Raw genomic sequence first — 20,745 nt, forward strand, 5'->3', positions numbered from 1 at the left:
TATGTGTTTTCTTTTCTTACTGAGTTGCACTGGCTAGAATTTCCAGTGCTAGGTTCAATAAGAGCAGCAGTGTTGACAGCTTTGTTTCATTGTTGATCATAGGAGGGAAGCATTCAGTCTTTCACCATTAAGTAAAATGTTAGCTAGCTGTAGATTTTTAGTAGATGCTCTTCATTAAATTGAATAAGTTTCCCTCTCTCCTCTGTAACTGTTTTTCTGAGAGGTTTGTTTTTTTTTAATCATGAATTGATGTCATATTTTTTCAAATTATTGACATGATCATAGGATTTTTTTCTTCTTTAGTCTGTTAAAATTTTGGATTATATTGTTTGATTTTTGAATATAGAACTAGTCTTGCATCTCTAGAATAAATCTCACTTGGGCATAGCCTATAATTCCTTTTTATATTTTGCTGAATTCTACTTCCTTATATTTTATTATGGATTTTTGAGACTATATTCATGAGAGATATTGATCTGTAGTTTTTGGATTTTTTTGTACAGTTGACCCTTGAACAACATGGTTTTGAATTGAGTGGGTTCACTTATGTGTGGATTTATTTCACTAGTAAATACTACAGATCTGTGGTTGGTTGAATCCACAGATAAGGAGGAACCATGGATACAGAGGGCTGACTATAAGTTATATGCAGATTCTCAACTGCACAGACGGTTGGTGCCTCTAATCCCTGCATTCAAACATCAACTGTATTTTCCTTTTTTTCTGCAAAGAGGTAATAGGATTTTTGTAACTCTTACTTTGTTTTGGAAAGCATCAAGCAAAGAACCGGTTTTAGTAGAGCTACTTCTTTGTTTTTCAACCTTGGTTACTTTGAGCTATACACTGATGCTCCTTAAGCTCTGTCTCAAAATACTGAATGCCCTCAATTGAACAGTTGTCTGGTATAGCCCAAGATCTCCATGTAGGACTTGACAGTATTTATGTTCAGTATGACATGATCCCATGATTTCTCCTGGTTGTGTTGTGATGTTCTGTAATACTTCCTATCCTGCCATGAGGAACTTAGTACCTGGAGGGACTTGGTGGTAAAAAAATTGGGGTTTGAAATCGAAAGACCTGCATGTCAATACCGGTTCTTGAATTTAGTAGCTATGTTATGTTGAGCAAGTGCTTGACCTTTCTGATTAAATGAGATAAATTTAAATGGATTTATAAACTTGTTACACATAAATATTTTCTCAGAATTCCTTAAATTTACAGGAAAGGAAAATACTTGTAATAAATGGTTGTTACCATCTAAACTATTCCTTAATATTATTTCTCTGTTTCTCTGATTATTTATTTCCTCTTTTTCTTTTTTCTTTTTTTCTCTTTTTAGGGCAGCACTCACGGCATATAGAAGTTCCCAGGCTAGGGGTCAAATCGGAGCTGTAGCTGCTGACCTATGCCACAGTCACAGCAACTCGGGATTCCAGCTGCATCTGTGTTCTACACCACAACTCATGGCAACACCAGATCCTTAACCCATGAAGCGAGGTCAGGGATCGAACCTGTATCCTCATGGATACCAGTCGGGTTCATTAACCACTGAGACATGACAGAATTCCTCTGATCATTTTCAGAATTATCAACTCTTAAGCCAGGAATGAGACTGAGAGATTTATGTTTTGTTTTAATAACATAAAATAATGATCTTTGATTTCCTACCTAAGCTGTAAGGGTTTAGGAATGTGGCATTTACTTTCTTATCTCCTCTTTGTGATTTTTTTACTGATAGCCATATTTAATTAAATAAGTAACCTAATACTATTTTTCTAGTAATCCCCTTCTTTATTTTAAAATTTAATCTTGAAAACCCAACAATAAAAAGGATACTGTAAAGGGGGATGGCTTTGTTATTTTGTAGTCACTGGGGACCATTGATTTAGCACTGTTCATTTTTGTTGCTGTTGTTATTGAAAGAATTCTGAACTAAGTGATTGTACTAAAATGGGAATTATTAACCCTTGAAATGCCTGCTGGTAGGTCAAGTTCTGGGTTATTCATGGTGGTTAATGGTGGTTAATGAGTAAGATTCTTCTTCTCTTGATTCCTTTTGTAAACTTGAGGCTGTAAGTTTGAATTTCACAGAGATGTTTAAGTTAATGCACATTGGAAGAAAAGAAATCTTGAAGTACTTGTGGCTTCTATATCTATATGCAATTATTGAAGTACTTATTAAGAGATTTAATTAAAAGATTCAACTCCTGAAGTAACTTCTAATGGGTGAGATTTTTTATGTACCGTGACTGAGCAATACCTGCTGATAACCACATGAAAAATATTAAGCCCCCTCCCAGCCATTACCAAATTAGAAATAACACATAGATGCAAATTCACAACAAAGTACAGGTATCCCCGCTTTTCGAACATTTGCTTTATACCACTTTGCCTTTTTGAAACATTGACATTAGTGCCTGTTTTTGCTAACTGAAAGATACTTGAAAATGATTTTTACTTTTACAAGAGAAAAAAAAAAAAAAGACAAAAAGCATTAATAGCATTCAGCATTTGTCTAGCAGTGAGCTGTTACAGAGGCAGGCGCACCACCAGCAGCTAGAGTGGTACCTCCAAGCTCCTTCCCTGGGAACTACACTCAGCATCTCAGCATCAAGCTGCCATAGTTTTGAACAGTAATGCTCTACTTTCAGATAGTGGGGGGTGGGAAGATAGGTGAGCAAGGAAGAGACATTTGTGTGAACTTTTCGATTCTCAGATGGTTTGCAGAATGGAAGTTTTTGGTGCCCTGATCTTGTTCACCTGTCTGCTTTCAGTTGGGTCCTTTTAGTTCGATAACTATCTGACCTCATATCTAATTCCTTCAGAGATGGAGCTATGCCCTTGGGGCAGTGCATTTCAGGTCTCTTACACAGACCCAGAACACAAGCCTCCTTTTTGTTATCATTCTTCTTCCCAATCCCCAAATTATAAGCAAACTAATATAAAGGAAGAGTAAATTTTTTAAATATTCCTTTAGTTTTTAGCTGCCCCCCCTTTTAGCATAATAATGTCTAAATCTGCTAAATTAACTGTAGCAAAAACATTGGAAGGAATCAAGTGAAACCATAATTTATTTACTTCATCATTTTTCTATTCCCAAATCTTAGTTAAAAGTTAATACAGTTTGCACCCATGTACAGATACACACCTTAAGAAATAGAGTTCACATGAACGCTTTATTCATTATTTGTCTCTTCCTAATTTGGGTGAATATATTGTATTTTTTAAAACATATTTCATTTGTATGCAGTAGTTAAAATGCTTTAAGAGTTTTGGACCACCTTTCTTTGATTTTTAAGAACTAACCCTTGTGGATCTCAAATGTTTTAGCCGGGGTCTCAGCAGAAGCCATGCAGACTATTCCCACTGCTCCTGAAGCCTCCGGGCCAGAAGCCAAAGTCCAAGAGGAAGAGCATGACCTTGTAGATGATGACATCACGACTGGTAAGCACGGACATCTTAACGTCATTCGGATGAGCTTTGTCCAATATTGAAAAACGCATTTAGGCCATTTTTAGTGGAATTAAATATGTTGATGGAAAAGATGGAAACTTGTATTGATGAAGTGTTTGGTTTTTTTGAGACCCTTTAGTGTCCTTTCTGATCCTGAGGTAGAAAGAAGCAGAACTGTTTTATTCGGTCCAGGTTTGCTTATTGTTGTGATAACAATGAACCTGCTAGCTGTGCACTTGATTTTCCGTAGAGCTTCTTATTCAGAGGCTGGGATCATTATTAAAGCCTTGGAACATGTAGCGGAATACGCTTATTGTGTTATGAAAAATTTTGCAATTATAGTAGGGTAAACTGAAAATACTGATGTCGTAATAGCAAAATATGCAACATAGGCTACATAGGAAACTTACAGATACTCTTTTGACCAATACTGCAGAAATGAATGCTGCTTTTAAAGTTACATGCATTGTTTGGGTATTGAATATTCATATCTGTATTATCATGTAATCAGGTATATAAGGTAAAATATATGAAAGCCGTATACTGCATATGTTCAGCCTATTTTTTAAAACAGACTTAAAGCACTTTCAATTACATTCAGCTCAGTTTCTTTCAATGCACAGAGGATAAAACAACCGATTCAAAATATTTATATTAGTATGAAGAATGATAAACTCTTGTTTTTAATGTGGATGGTTAAAATGTAAAATCTGACCACATAAATCTATAGTTTTTTGAAGCAAGAAATATTAACTTAACAGTAATCAATAATTTGAATAGAAACATGCCCAGAAAATATCAGTAAAATTTTCAACATAAATTAAAGGGAGTAAAAACAAAACAAAACAAAACAAAAAAAAGCCACCAAAGGGAAGTTGGCTCCCCCCACCTCCCTTTTTCCTTTTAAAGCTCTGTGTGGCAGGTTCTTTATTGTTATCACCTGAATGCCCTTAAATTTCTTTCACTGGGAAGAAGTTGAGGGGAGCTTAATGATCTCCCTTGAAAATTTACAAAGCCTTTATTTAAAAAGCTATAGGCTTGTGCCACTGCTGCAAAGAAACAATTGACTACATTGAGAAGCACCTGGTTTTCAGGAAAAATGAGATGATAGTGGTAGGTATTACTTTTAATGTATCAATTTATTGATTTTCAAAAAAAAATCATCCCCCTTAAATATATAAATAATATATAAATTATTTAGAAAACCTCCAAGTTTGCTGAAGGTCATTTGTACTTAACAATTATGGAACTTGTTTGGGTAGTTACTAAGGAAAATAATTTCATTTGCAGATTTTTAAAAAGCAATTTTTGCTTTATTCAGTTTTCACTGCTTTTTAAACTATACGTACTGTTAGAGATATGTTTTCTTATTCCCTCTAAATTTTAAAGGTTTTCTTGTGTAGCAAGGTAGTGGATTTACTTAACAGAAAAAGAGGAGTCGCCTGTGTCATTGTAGAATTCCAGAATAAAAGCTCCATTTTTGAGCACTCGAGTAAGCATTATTAAATCAGGACATTGAAATTTTGAATTATGCACTGCCAGGTCATGAGATAGCATTACAGCACGTGACTCTGTCTTTATTGTTTAAAAAAATCAAGAAGCTTCAAAATGAAAATCTTGTCTGCAGAGTCAATTAAGGCTACATAAACTATATTTTCATCTGTAAGAAGTTCAGTTAAATGTATGTGACGAATGGCTTTTATCAGTTGGTTTACCCATTTCTTGCCATGAGTACTAGAGGCAAGAACGTTCAATATCTAAAGAATTTAAATAACTAAAAAAGGCTTCCTTAACATGTTGTCAGAGCAACTAGCATGCTGCAGCCTGTAGATCATTCAGGTTACCTTTAGATTGTGTGACTTGATTAAGATGTGGTATAGATTTTTGTGAGGGTTTAGAAGAAAACCATATTTCTTTTTATTGACTAGAATCCTATATAAATTACATTATGAAAAATATGGTAGGTGCATTGAGAGAAACCTGTTTCAAGCAGAAAAACCTTATTTTGGGATAACCAGCATTGCAGAGCACATATGCTTCAAAAGGGAAAACTGGCCAGTTTATCCATTCGCTTTCAGAAATCTGATTTTTCCCCTTCTGGCTATTTAAAAGGAATTGCTCTAATAATATCACCTCATAAAATAAATAGAAATTATAGCATGGTAGAGATATTTGCTTGGATTTTGAATGAATTCTTATTTGAATGCTAAGCTAGGCTAATATGCATAGTTGTATTCATTTTATTTTTGTAGTCACCTGGGACTTACTTTTTCCATAAAAACTGACCAAGGTAGCGATTAAGATAGGAAGTATAATTTAGTGCTTTCACTGTAGGTAGAATTTCATTTTTGAATTTTTTTTTTTTTGGGTCAGAGCAAATAAGGCATGATTATTGTCTTAACGACCCTTAGATCTGAGCCTGACAGTCTTTGTTAGGGTTTACCTTATAAAAGTAAAGAAGCATGGATAAAGCTGTATACGTGTTGGCTATGATCAATTGGAACTAATTAAATTTATTTGAAATGAAGAGTCTTAACTGGAAGAGAACAGCTGGAAAAACTGGGAAGAAAAAAATTGAGCCTTGATTTAGACAATTTAAACCTTCACCCTGTCATTTAAAAAATATGCTGCAGCTTCTTTCTACATCTTTCTTTTTTAAAGCTAATATCTATTGATCGGCTCTACAAAGTAATGCCAGTGTGCCTTGGTCAACACACACACTCCATTTTGCTTAGCCTTCTAGCTTAAGGTTTAGCAAATTCTTTCCTTTAACCAGATGTTTGAAATTACATATCAAAGCTATATTAGCCATTTTCACAGATTAATATCGTTTTATGCAGAAAAAGTGTTCTAACCTATTCCTCATATTTAAAAAAAATATTAGACAGTATGCATGGGAAATGTTCTTTTTTTCCCTCGATGGTATTGTTTCAGGTTTCATGATACTCTGTATATTTTAAAATCGATTTTATCAACAATAGCAGTATTTCCTTGAAAGTGAAAGGGTGGTGTTAAGATTATTTCTATATTATATAATTTTGGAATCATAAATATTATTCTATGCCTGTGTATTTGCTTTTGTGTGTATAGTTTTATTTTTAGTATTGCCATTTAAATGTTTGTGTAGCTATATACTCAATAGTTGTAAATAACATGTTCTTATTTTCATTATAATATTAATAGGTAATAATGCAGTAAATCTCACTAAAAATTGATATATAGGGAAAAGTTTTAAATAAATCATAATCTATTTTTAAGGCAGATCTTTTAGGCGACTTTGTTAATTATTTCTGTGCAGTTTTCGTTGTAGTAAAGGATGGCATTCCAAGTGAGGATGAAGCTATGCGTTTTCTAAATGTTGCATTTTTAAAACAACCTCTCCTAATTGCAGGTTAAAAATAATTTTAGAAGGATTTCACTTACAAACCTACCTGGATCCCTTTAAGGAAGTCACTCTGTTCTTCTGAGGGTCATACTGCTGTGTCCTGCCTCTTGTTCAATACAGCAAGGACACAAACTGACCACATAACAGGGATAAAGGGTCACGAGTCACTGACATTGTCAAAAAGAGCTTGATACTAGATCAGCAGCACAGCTGACAGATTCAGCTGCTTACAACAAATGCTGCAGTGATATATGGATTGAGATGGGTGTGTTGACTCTTGTTTGTTTGTTTTTTCTAAATTTAAGTTTAATTTACTTAAAAAATGAGAAATGCTATGAAAAAAGAAAAAAATAGAGAATGGTAAGAGAAACTTGAAAGCAGTATCAGTTGTCAGCTTACTATGTGCCAAGCACTTTACAGTATATCTTTGAAGCATAAGCTAGTTAGTATTTTTCCAGATACATAGATGAGGAAACAAGCCCAGAGTCGTCTCTTTCATGGGTTCACCTATTTAACAAGAAATTGGCCTAGGATTTAAAATGAACCCTGCCTGAATCCAAAGATTCTGTGTGATCTTCAGCACCACTTCACCCTACCTCACATTCTCAAACTCAGTGAACTTTGGTATATTTTCATTTTCTTCTGCAATGTGAGATGATGTCACAGTCCACCTTTATTGCTTATGATAGCAAGCATAAGCCTGATATTTGCTAGGCATCTTATTATCTAGAACACAAACTTGTTATTCAAAATGTAGAGCAAGAGATTATCTCCCTGAGGGGGAAAATCATTACATATTTGTTCTTTAAATGTTCTTTTTGTGTGTGTGTGTCTTTTTAGGGCTGCACCCTTGGCATATGGAAGTTCCCAGGCTAGGGGTCGAATCAGAGCTGCAGCTGCCAGCCTATACCATAGCCACGCGACACTGGATCCAAGCCATCTCTGCGACCCACACCGCAGCTCATGGCAATGCTGGATCCTTAATCCACTGAGTGAGGCCAGGGATCGAACCCATGTCCTCATGGATACTAGTCTGGTTCGTTACCACTGAGCCATGATGGCAATTCCCTGTACTTTAAATGTCCTTTTAAACTTTGTTCTTTATTTCGGACTACCATGATATGAGATTATAAATGTAAGTGGTGTTCATTACTAAACAGTTGTTTTATTCATACTTGTAAAATGAAATGGTTATTGTTCTGTCTAGCTTTTTGAGGTCACTGTATAAAACTGACCCCTTAACATATATTCACACACTAAAGGCAACATTTCTAGTATATTAAGATGGAACTGAAACACATCTTGTCTGAGACTAAATATTGATTCGTTAATTTTACCATTTACTGAGGCCCTGTTCATAAAGTGTTTATACATTTGTTTTTACTGAAAGATAAGGAATTCATCCTGTTAAAGTACAGATAAGTTCTAAAGAACAAAATTTGGGGCATTATGTATTCATAAATCAGAAGTAACGAAGTAAGAGGCCTTATAATTAGTAAACTAGATAAGACTTTCTTTATCGCACCCTTTCCCCTTTCTCATTCTTTAACTTATCAATAGTCTAGAAACAGTACAAATCTAGGTGAATTTTAAATAATTAGTTCTAAACTATTACCACTACTCTTGTGATTGACTTTAGGATGTTGGCTATTATAAAATATGAGTTTCCTATATTAAGATTTTTGGATAATTATAAATTACTAACACTGTGGTTTATTTACCAAGCAGTTTTCATGAAAACAGATATTAGGAAAAATTAAAGTGTGGATTTCATAGTTTTCTGAAATACGTCATTCCAGATAATTTACCTTACCTTTCTATACTTTTTTTTTTTAATCTGGGGGAAGAAAAAGTAAAGTAAAATTTTTTTTGTTGTTTAGTGTTTACTGCTTGGTTTTAGTTATACATTGATAGGATGTTAAGTAGAATATTTCTAAATATGGTATTGAGAGTTTCTGATAGCAATATGAAAGTACAGCCAAAATTATGGCTCTTAGTCATTCATTTTCTTTTTTCATATTTTCCCTCTGGGTGATTGACTTTCTTCTTTACTTTGGTTTTAACTACCACGTGCATGATACATACTATGAAATCTGTGTCTCCAACCCAGGCTTTTGTTCAGAGTGTCAGATTAATGTGCCCTTCTGCCTGAATGTCCCTTCGATACCTAAATACCCAGTTCGAAATGAGCTCCTATTTATTTTTAAAACTCATCTCCTTTTATAGTTGTATCTCATTTCAAGGCATCACTAAGGGTGCCATTAACCACCTGACACCCCAAGCCAGAAACTAAGGAATAATCCTGACTTTCCCACTTTCCAACAATGTCTGCAGGTATTTGGGACCAGCTCTTATAAAATACACCTCTTAAATATCTCCTGTTGATTTTCCTCTTCTCCTTTGCCACAGAGAATACCTACATCCAGACTTTAATTTTTCCTACTTTGGATTGTTATTATATTCTCCTGTAACCCTTTTCTTGTTTCCATTCCCTTGTTCCCCACCCTACCCCCATGCCCCAGTTCATGTCTTCCATTCCTCTGAGAGTTTCAGAAGCCAGCTCATCACCCTTCACCTTCATTAACTACTGCTTTATGGCTTCCCATTAATTATAGCACAAAATTCAAACACCTTAGTGGATATCTAGGGCCCTTCAAATACCTGACCCCTGTCTCTAGCTTCAGTGGCTGCTATAGCAATATTGAACTTAGTTTCCCCAGAGTACCCTGCTGTTTCACAACTCATACTTTCCTGTGCCTTTTCCTCTGGCTGGTATGCTCTCAGTTCTCTCACACAAGAGGTGAAGTTCTGAGGGTTCTCTTCAAACTCAGCATAAGAGCGTCACCATCTCCCTGAAGGCCTCCCAGACCCCCTTATGTAAGTTCTCCCAGTTTGTTACATGTACTTCTGATCTTGCTCTCTGTAATACTCCTAAGTGAACATTTACTGGTCCTTTATGCATTACATGTGGGCATGTGACTTTTACCTCTGTATTTATAGTGCCCTGGTCCATAGCATCTTCTCAATAAATGTTTATTGAATCTTTGACTGAATTAGAAAAAATGCACAGTAACTCACATTTCAAATAGCAGCCCATATATTCTATATACTGTATATTGTACATATTTACTATTCATATATAGTATATATATCCCTAATCTGCCCCATTCTCCTTAGTGCGTATTTAATGGCACCAGTAGTGTTTAATTTCTCCAGGTTAGTGAGGGAATATAGGCTTATTCCTAGATAGATCTTTCCCAAGTCTTCATTTTCTCAAAATCGAAAGACAATCTAAGAGCATAATTAACTCTACTGAATTAGTCACTGTTGTTCCCAATAAAAAATTTGTCTTTTTCTCTTGGAAAACAGTATGTCTTCACAATCAGGAAAAGAATGTAATCCATACGATGTAAATGAGAAGAGACAGGGAAAATACCCCAGACAAGTGTGTTTTGTAACTTCAGTCTTAGTGAGAAAACAGCAGATGGGATGTGCAATGGTGGGAGGCACACGTGAACAGACTCTCAAAGAGTCCCCTTTTTGTGGCCTTTAGTATTAACCAGACAGTGGACATATGCTCATGAACAGTGGTCTGAGTTTCTTATCAGTTTGGTTTCTGTATCTTTAGGCTCACCTTTCCCTCTGTGTGTGTCTCTCCCATTGATTGCCCTGAGCCTCATTTCTAGGCTCACCTCTGTCAATGAAAACTGAAATCTCTTGTGGTTTTTCTGGAACTAGAGATACCAGAGTAGCTGTTATCCAAGAGATTCCGGGCTTGGTGACCCACCACTGGAGGAGCAGGGTGGCTTCTGTGGGGGTGGAGGTGGTGCTCACAGAAAGGAAGAGTTTTTCCAGGAGGCCTGACATTTCAACACACACCACTGAGGAATGAGAGTGTGGAATCATGTTGGGTGATGCTGCAGTGTTTTGTGGCATTCCGCAGGATGTCTACAGTCATTTAGTACTAAGAAAACTTTCTTGTTATTGTCCATTGAAAATTGCAAGTTAACATACCCAGTTTTAATGTGTTCAAGCTTATGTTTAAGAGGTTAGCCTGGGGTGACTTGCCTGAGAAAAAGCACAGAAGGAAAAGAGGCAAGAGCGAAGGTTGCAAAGGGCTAATAAATACCGTTAGAGTCTTCAGTTTCACTTTTAAAATATTTTTAAGCTTTTATAGATGAGAAATCTGCTTAATATCAGTATATTTTGATCAAGGGAGTATTGTGTATTTAAATAAATTATAAAGAATCAGAAGTGCTCTAGCCTAAATTAATTAGCTATTGTATTGGTACAGAATCAGCCAAATGATGTTTTCTAATAATAGCACTTTTATTATATTTTTAATGTGTATGTATTGGCTGTTTGCATATCATACTTTGTCAAAGGGGTTGGTCAGATAAACAGTAATTGATATCTTAGCACACTCATCTAAAATAACGTGTTTAAAAATCAGGAACTTAATAACTATCACAACAACTCACTAGTTTTTATTAAGTACGCAGTAAGTATCAGTCTACACTCTAGGTTCTTTTTAATCCTTATCACTCTCTGTAGTTGTCCTCCTTATGATTCACCTCTGTTTTACAAGAGAGAAAAGGGAGGCACAGAATGATTAAGTGACTTTCCACATAAAACCCATAGATAGGAAATGGCAGTCAGGATTTGAACCTAAGCCAACTGCCTTTTTTTTTTTTTTTTTTTTTTTTTGGTTTTTTAGGGCTGTACCCGTGGCATATAGAAGTTCCCAGGCTAGGGGTCGAATCAGAGCTACAGCTGCCAGCCACAGCTACAGCCATAGCAACATGGGATCCAAGCCACATCTGTGACCTACACCACAGCTCACAGCAACACCAGATCCTTAACCCACTGAGCGAGGCCAGGGATCGAACCCACATCCTCATGGATCCTAATAAGGTTTGCAGATTGAGGCGACACGAAGGGAACTCCAAGAGCTTATGTTCTTAAGTGGAGGTAATTTGTCAAAACCAAGTCGTTAAAAAAATCATATAAAGATAAAAAGAAACTGATATATTTATTGTGGCATATCATTTTTTCTTTGTGTGATATAGAAAACCTCTGTTTTAATTTTTAATATTGTTTAATTTTTTTTTTTTTTTTGTCTTTTTGCTATTTCTTGGGCCGCTCCCGCGGCATATGGAGTTTCCCAGGCTAGGGGTCTAATCGGAGCTGTAGCTGCCAGCCTATGCCAGAGCCACAGCAACTCGGGATCCGAGCCGCGTCTGCAACCTACACCACAGCTCACGGCAACGCCGGATCGTTAACCCACTGAGCAAGGGCAGGGATCGAACCCGCAACCTCATGGTTCCTAGTCGGATTCGTTAACCACTGCGCCACGACGGGAACTCCTAATATTGTTTAATTTTTAATGTAGCACAAGGAAATATTTAAAATGTGAAAACAGGAATTCCTGTTCTCTTAAAAAATAAACATGGGTAATTAGTACAGGAAGATAATATTACATATTTTCTATATAAAATTATAATCATTTTATGTTCACATAAAACCATGCACATAATTACACCAGCACATACATAGTATTAGAACATAGGGCTTAAGGCTTGGTTTTAAGATTTAATATTGTATATATTTTTTATAAATTCAGACTAAGTAGGAAAAAAGAAATATTTAGTTGGATAAGAATGTTGGAGCTATTTTCAAAAAAAGCCTTTCTTGTTAGTGAATAACCTTCAGGATGAACTTAAAATTTGGCCTTTTGTGAGCTGTGTAATAATGTCTCATGGGTAAGAATGGATTGCATTAGATCATGGCCCACTATTATATATCTGTATATTACATGAATTACCCTTATAATTGATATCAAACCCATATGACCAAAAGTTGTAATTCACAAAAGTAATGACAACAATGTCTCATAATTCACAGACTTTCCGTCATACCTGTGAATGATTACTTTTACTGTGCAAACCACATTAAAGGGGAAAAACAAGTTTTAAAACGGATGTGGCATTTTGAAGAGTTCTTCCAGATACCTTCTTGTCACTTTTTTTTTTTTTTTTTTTTTGTCTTTTTGCCATTTCTTGGGCCGCTCCCGAGGCATATGGAAGTTCCCAGGCTCGGGGTCGAATTGGAGCTGTAGCCGCCAGCCTACGGCAGAGCCACAGCAACACGAGATCCGAGCCGCGTCTTTGACCTACACAACAGTTCACGGCAACGCCAGATCCTTAACCCACTGAGCAAGGCCAGGGATCGAACCCGCAACCTCATGGTTCCCAGTCGGATTAGTTAACCACTGAGCCACGACGGGAACTCCTCTTGTCACTTTAAATATACAAAAAGATCAATTGACTATCATCCTTGAATTTCCCCAAGACTTTTGGATTGAAAATTAATTGTCCAGCTTAATGGCTTTTACCCTTAATTTGAAATTTTGAATCCTAAATGAAAGTTAATATTTCCTATCTGAGGTGAAGACAAGCATGAATCTGAATGTATTTTCTCCAGTGTTGTGATACACTAGAAAGAGGAATCCTCCCTCACACGTAGGATAAAATCAAGTGAGAATATTTACTCTTTTTTTTTTTTTTTTTTTTTGGATAATGGTATATCCCAAATAAAATGGGTGAATTAAATGAAGTAAACCTAATTCAAAAGGATTCAGGGGGAGTTGCCGTTGTAGCTTAGCCGGTTACAAACCCGACTAGTATCCATCAGGACGCAGGTTTGATCCCTGGCCTTGCCCTGTGGGTTAAGTGTCCAGCATTGCCATGAGCTGTGGTGTAGACTGGCAGCTGCAGCTCTGATTCAACCCCGAGCCTACGAACTTCTGTGTGCCACAGGTGCAGTCCTGAAAAGCAGAAATAAAATAAAATAAAAAAGCATTCAGGGAAACTAAACTAGCTACTCTCTTTCTGCCCTTTTTGTAAATGTATAGTTTTCAGTGTTGTTGGTACCACCTAAAAGAAGTCTAAGGAATATTCAGTTTGATTCAACAAAACATTAATATGCACTTTGTCCTTTTCTATCAGCACATTCTAAGGAGGATCCTAGTGGAGAAACTAAAGGTATAATTTTAGAGAGAGGCTTGATATTTACACACGCACATGCGTTTCATACATGTACCCATGACAAGCACTAGACAGGAGAATTCAGGGCACTGGGATTAGTGGAAGGTAGGCATTACAAGTGAGGTAAGCCTGCATTTGTAGCACAGAAGCTTTTGAGCTGAAGCTGTTAGTTTAGAATTTGGTTTGAAGTGAAGACTCTATGGAGGCTGAGAGTGTGGCCAGGCTGGAGCTAATGGACTGGCAGTACCATCCAAGGTCAAGTGTCTACAGGGCAGGCGTGTTCAGTGGCACATTGCAGATTTTACATCCTGTGCTATGTGTTACTTTAAAGCAGGACTTATTATTAAACAAATATGAAAGGGATTTATGATAATTGACTTCATGCCCAATGTACTTAATTCTGCCTCCATGGTTTTTCTTTTCATTCAACAGTTATTTTTGATCACCTTCTAGGTACTGAGTACTTACTAGTTGTTGAGTATACTTCCTAGTTGTTGAGTATAGAGTGGAGTTTATGCTTCAAAAGGCAAGGCTGATGACTAGTTGTGTTTATTATTTGTTGGAAAATTTTTACTGAAAGAACTATTATTCATGAAGGTTTAAGAAACTCATGTTACTATGAGACAAAACTTACATTTCATACGTATGCCTAAGAGTGAATCCATAGACCTCACAGAACCAGAAAAACAAAATGAAACAAATTTAAATCACCTGGATGGAAGGCTGGTCTTGCAGTAGTAAATATGTAATTAGAATATTTTAGAATCAGTACGGGTGCAGCATAGGCTCTGGTATCTCATTATCTGTTCATATCTCTACTTTCCTGATTATTCACTGTGTGACCTTGTGCAAGTTACCTGGGTATGCTGAACCTTGACTTTCTTACCTGAAATCTGAGCGTAGTAAGGAGATTAAATGAGATGATGCCTGTAACCTTCTTAGCAGAGCAACTGACACAAGAAATATTACATGTTCCCTTCTTTCCTCCTCCTTCCTCATTACCACCATCATCCTTCAGTGATTTGCTTTTATAAATAGAATAAATGGCTTGTGACTAACTTATAAGTCATTTATAAATTAGTTCTTCCTGACGAAAAGATGATTTTTTTTCTAGGTGTTTTGATCTTCACTCCCAGGGATATAAATTTACTGGGTGGATTTATACTTTATAGTTAAAGAAATAAGCTGCATCCAGACTTCTTTGCAAATTTTTAGAAATTTCCGAAGGCTGGATCATAAAATATAAATGAATTATTGTATTTTCTTAAACTTTTTAATATTAACTTCCTCTTACCATATTTATTGTGTGAGTTGAATCTGATAAAGAAGAGTAAATCATTTGATAAAATAGGAACAATGCCAGCTTTAAAAGCTGATAGTTATTTATATTTAAGCTGTGTTAATTTGCATATTCAAGTCCATTGGCCAGTGGTGGAGGGGGGTGCTATGGAAGAGAGACAGTGATACTGAAAAGCTTTCTGAAGAATCTGGTACAAGTCATTTAGCTGAGAGTCACTGCTAGACTGAGGAAAGCATACTTAAAAGGTGATAACACCTAAAGGACAGAAGAAAATCTTCACCATATTGTCATTAATAGTCTTGCCAAGAAAAAAAAAAAAAAAAAAAAAAGAGACATTTAATGCAGTTCCCATACTTGCCAAGGATGCTTACCTTTTAGCTCAGTTTTTGAAAACATATATTCCAGATATTTGGCAAGATAATGTTTCACTTCCCAGACTAGGTTTAGGTTTACAGTTAAAATAAGCTAATTGTTACCTAATATTTCAATAAGACAGAAAATCTCAATAAGATTAATGCTTACATTTATAAATGTCAATTGAAGTAAAATGATTTATGCTGTTGTATAAGTGCTTTATTATGAATTTAGTATGAAAATATTAGTGTCATTCATATGCCATATTAAAAATCCCCCTTCCCCATTTTTGCTGTATTACTATAGAATTGGAAAGGCCCAGTTCAGGAGTTCCCATCTTGGTGCAGCGGAAGCGAATCCAACTAGGAACAATGAGGTCGTGGGTTCCATCCCTGGCCTCGCTCAGTGGGTTAAGGATCCGCTCAGTGGGTTAAGGATCCGGTGTTGCCGTGAGCCGTGGTGTAGGTCCCAGACACAGCTTGGATCTGGTATTGCTGTGGCTTTGGCGCAGGCTGGTGGCACCAGCTCCGATCAGACCCCTAACCTGGGAACCTCCATATGCCGTGAGTGCAGCCCTAAAAAGACAAAAGGCAAAAAAATAAAAATAAAAATAAATAAAGACCCAGTTCAAAATCTAGTAACCAGATTCCAGATCAATCTTTTACCTAGTACAAGGAATTCCTCATACTACATCACTGAACATAAAGTTTATCCAACCCTGCTTGCACACTGTATTACTTTTCTTTTGCTACATAATAAACCACCATAAGTGTTGCAATTTAAAATAATCTCACAGTATCCAAGGGTCAGGGAATCCAGGCATGGCTTAGTTACGTCCTCTGTTCTGGTCTCACAAGGCTGCATTTAGGGTCTTGGCCAGGGGTAGGCCTCATCTGAAGCCTGGGATCTTCTTCCAATCTCATGTTTTTATTGGCCAAAGTCAGTTTCTTGCAGTTGTAGGACTAAGGGCCTCAGCTTCCAGAGGCCATTCATATTCCATGTGGCCCTCTCCATAGGTATTTCTCATCATAGCAGCTTGCTTATCCAGAGTCAGCAAGGGAATATATTTAGGGCATGCTTACTGTAACCTAATCATGAAGTGACTGATGATGTAAAGTAATTGTGGTGGTGACATGCCATCACTTTGCTACATTCTTCTGGTTAGAAGCAAGTCCCAGATCTCTGTCCATGCAAGGGTGTGACTCATGGGAGGAATCAACACACCCACACCCACACACACCCACCCCTGTGCAGTTGTGGGGCTCACTGTTTTCACTATCATTCCTTCCATATGTTGCTTGATGTGTGTGTGTGTGTGTGAGAGAGAGAGAGAGAGAATATCTCCTTCCATGTCCTCTCTTTGTTCTTCAGCAACTTCTCACATGAACTCATACCTAGTCCTTCCCTATTCTGGTTGTCTGTACCTACTTCAGTTTGTCAGTGGTACTCCTCAGAACATAACACCCAAAACTGACTGTGCTCTGGCTTGCAGACCAGTTCACTTTTTACAGGACCTACCTTGCTTTCCATTATCTGGATTCCATAATTCTAAAATTAAATTGGTTTTCTTTAGAAGGCATCCCGTGTTTTTTAACTGCTACTAAATATGAAATCCCCAAAATTCCATTTTTACATGAAATGCTGTTAATTCAAGTCTTCCCAATTTAGAAGTAGTACTTGATATTGATCTTTTTTGATCTCTATCTCGTTGGTTTCAGTCCACCATCCAGACTAGGAATCCTCTCTCTGCTATCTGATGGACTAGTTACTCCTCCAGCTCTATGTCCTCCATGAATGTGATGAGCAAGCTTTTTACGGTTGTCATATGCTAACAAGGTAGTTGTGGACTAGGCCTCACTGAGACTCCTGCATCATGTGGTTAGGGAGCTACGACACCTAGTTACCAGCCCTGACATGACTATGGAGGTTTGGTCTCTCAACTCAGTACAAACCAACCCTTTTGCAAGGCCACCTAATTCAGATTTCTCTATCTTTTCATAATAGTACTTCAAGAGATTTCTTCAGATGCTTTGCTGAAATCAGAATACACTGCATTTATGGACAGTTTAGGTTTAAGATGACAAGTTTTACCTGTGTGGTATTGAGTCTAACTTATAAGCACTTAAAGGAATTTTAAATCATTCTTGAAAGGCGTTGCATTGCAGTGATATTGGAGATTTGTAACTTTTAAATTAGCAACTAGCAGTAGTGATCACCCTCAAAATTTTCAGGGGTCGCCTTAGACATTATTGACTGGATGGTTATCATATGACTGAGGAGATATAGCCAATTGCCTATGGGTATCAGGAAGTTATGTATATCTGGACAATATGTACAAATTTCTATTTGACTTTATGTATGTTTTTATTTTTATAACATATATATGTATATATATTGGTGGAGTATGGGTAAGAATGTATAAATGCTTGATTTGCTTGATTTAAAAATTAGATCTTTGTGTTACTATGTTTTTTTTGTTTTTGTTTTTGTTTTTTTTTGTCTTTTTGCCTTTTCTTGAGCCGCTCCTGCAGCATATGGAGGTTCCTAGGCTAGGGGTCGAATCAGAGCGGTAGCCACTGGCCTACACCAGAGCCACAGCAACTCAGTATCTGAGCCGCGTCTGCGACCTACACCACAGCTCACGGCAACACTGGATCCTTAACCCACTGAGCAAGGCCAGGGATCGAACCTGCAGCCTCATGGTTCCTAGTCAGATTCGTTAACCACTGCGTCACGACGGGAACTCTTCTGTTACTATGTTTTAGAGTGAGCAAAAAGGTATGGTAAATCAGGTAAATATAAGATTATTTATGTACTATATTATTTTAAAATATCACCTTAAGAAAACTTCATTTGGGATAGAAAAATAAGAACCTAAGACCCTCTTGTATTAATATTTTGATTATTTGATATTTAGATATTTGCAGTTGACTGCATATGATTCATGATATATGTAAAGGACCTTACATATTTATACTCAGTAAATACTTTCTGAGAATAGTTTCTTTAAATAGGAGATTTTTTTAAAACTTCATGATATTTACTTATTTATTTATTGCTTTTTAGGGCTGCACCCACAGGATATAGAGGTTCCCAGGCTAGGGGTTGAATTGGAGTTGTAGTCGCTGGCCTATGCCACAGCTCATGGCAATGCTGGATCCTTAACCCACTGAGCAAGGCCAGGGATCAAACCTTTGTCCTCACGGATGCTGGTTAGATTTGTTTCCGCTGACCATAATGGGAACTCCCATGATTTTAATTTAAAAGAAAATGCAGGCTTGGATCTGGAGTTGCAGATGCGGCTTAGATTGGCGTTGCTGTGGCTGTAGCTCTGATTGGACCCCTAGCCTGGGAACCTTCATTTGCCATGGGTGCGACCCTAAAAAGACAAAAAAAGAAAAAGAAAGAAAAGAAGAGAAAAGGCAAAGACATAGTTTTGTATAGTCAAAGCTATACAAGGTAAGTCAAAGCTACACCTAGCAGATTTTTCCTTAGTCTCTTCCACCTGGAGTTGGGTTTTTTTTTTGAAGTAAAAGCAGCAGGTGCAGTAACAGTACTTTCCTCTCATCTATGGTCAGGATTCACCTAAATTTTGGTGAAGAGTACAAGTATAGAACAAATGAAACCATTTGCCACTGCACAATCAACTAGTCCCCAACCCACTGTTGGGACGATGCTAGTGCCACGTTAGCCAGCTCCTGGGGGCTCCTGCTGGGCCTCATTTCAGAGGGTTAAGGGTACATCCTGTCAGCACACAGTTCAGGATGTGATTATGTCACCAGACAGTTATGTAGGAGCAAAGAAGCTTTTAAATTGCGTTTAATTACTCCTTGAAAAACCACGCACTGTATTCAGCAATAGCTATTATATAAAACATAAACACCTAGGTGTGTGCTTTTTTTGAAATCTGAAATAGACTTAACTTCTTCAAATGCAGAAATAGGAATATGTTCTTTCTTGCCTTTCTCTTAATTTCTTTCTCATAAAATTATAAGCAAAAGGATATCGTTCATGTGATCAGAAAGGGTTATTTTGTTTCAGATAATTTCCACTTTGTAATAATTTTCATTTCTTTGAAAGAAGCCTTTGAAATAAAACTTCTGTAATGATGATTTAAACCCATTCATCAAGGGGAGTTTTTATAACAAGTTACAACTTCAAACTATAAACTGATACTATTTTCCTAAGACTATTTTTATTAGAATTTTAATAGGATTATAATTTTTATTTGTGTATCAGTTCTTTTGTGATTTTTTTTTTTTATAGTTTACCAAAAAATCCCTAGGCATCTTACAGTCGAAGGTGACTGCTCAGAGTTGTGACTGATAAACATGTGTCATACAACAAACTTCATAAACAGCTTGTCCTTTGTCAGGTTTATGTGTTGACATCTGTTTGAATGACAGATGTCAGTGCAGTTAAGATGCATTTTAGTTTAAAGGTGTTCATATAAAAGAGGCTCACAGTTTTATCATTTGCATTTCGAAAACAAATGTAGCCATTGCCGCTGATATAAGTGGCTCCTTCCTTGGTGAAGAAGTGGGAATACACAATTCTAGTAACTATTTGGATCAGGCTTTTTGTGGATATGACCTGTGAAGAGGTCTCAAAATTAGTCATTGTGACCATTTTGTAAGCCATTGTGACCAGTCAAAAAAGAAGTCTATCGATTAGCAATGGCTGACATTTCAAAATGGCCATGTAGAAAAATGTTATTGGATTTATTAATGTTTCTCATCAGCTGTAATCACCAACAAATTTAAGTAAAAATGTCACAAGCTGAATCTGTTTAACAATTTGCTATTGTAAAATTTTAAGCAAGTTTTACAACCTCCAATTTTGATTATTAAAAATGCCATTTTATCAAATCATTGCTAGTGGACTTAAGAAAAAAACCTATGGGGAAAATAAGTGAAAAAAATATCTTGGAAATTAGATTTAGATCTTGAAAGAGTTTGATTTATTGAGATGAAATCCCTATAACATAAAGTTAACCATTTTAAAGGGAACGATTTGATTTGTTTTGAGAATAGAAAGACACTATTATGAAAAAAAAGAATAGAAAGAGCTGACATACTCCTGTTGAATGACATGTCTCTATATCAGTGTAAAGTGAAGAAACTCGGTTATTTCTCTTCAGGCAAAATTCTGAGATATTTTTAAGCCCTTGTATCTCAATAACTAGCATTATAAACAAAAATAAGAGT

The 20,745-nt window shown here is 36.4% G+C and overlaps 1 protein-coding gene across 12 annotated transcripts in view; it reads left to right on the forward strand.

Moving 5' to 3' along the window:
* WDR7 (WD repeat domain 7) overlaps window positions 1–20,745 on the forward strand; it is a 375,641-nt gene that overhangs the window by 163,760 nt on the left and 191,136 nt on the right. For all 12 annotated transcript variants that reach the window (XM_021093595.2, XM_021093608.2, XM_021093602.2 and 9 more), the window contains one exon: window positions 3,331–3,444. In XM_021093595.2, coding sequence (XP_020949254.1) covers window positions 3,331–3,444 — 114 coding nt within the window. The remainder of the gene's footprint in view (window positions 1–3,330; window positions 3,445–20,745) is intronic.

This window comes from Sus scrofa, chromosome 1, assembly GCF_054392235.1.
Source record: "Sus scrofa isolate SSC_HxYL_T2T_F1_AM1 chromosome 1, Sscrofa_HxYL_maternal_Yorkshire_Landrace_v2.0, whole genome shotgun sequence".
Lineage (NCBI taxonomy): Eukaryota > Metazoa > Chordata > Mammalia > Artiodactyla > Suidae > Sus > Sus scrofa.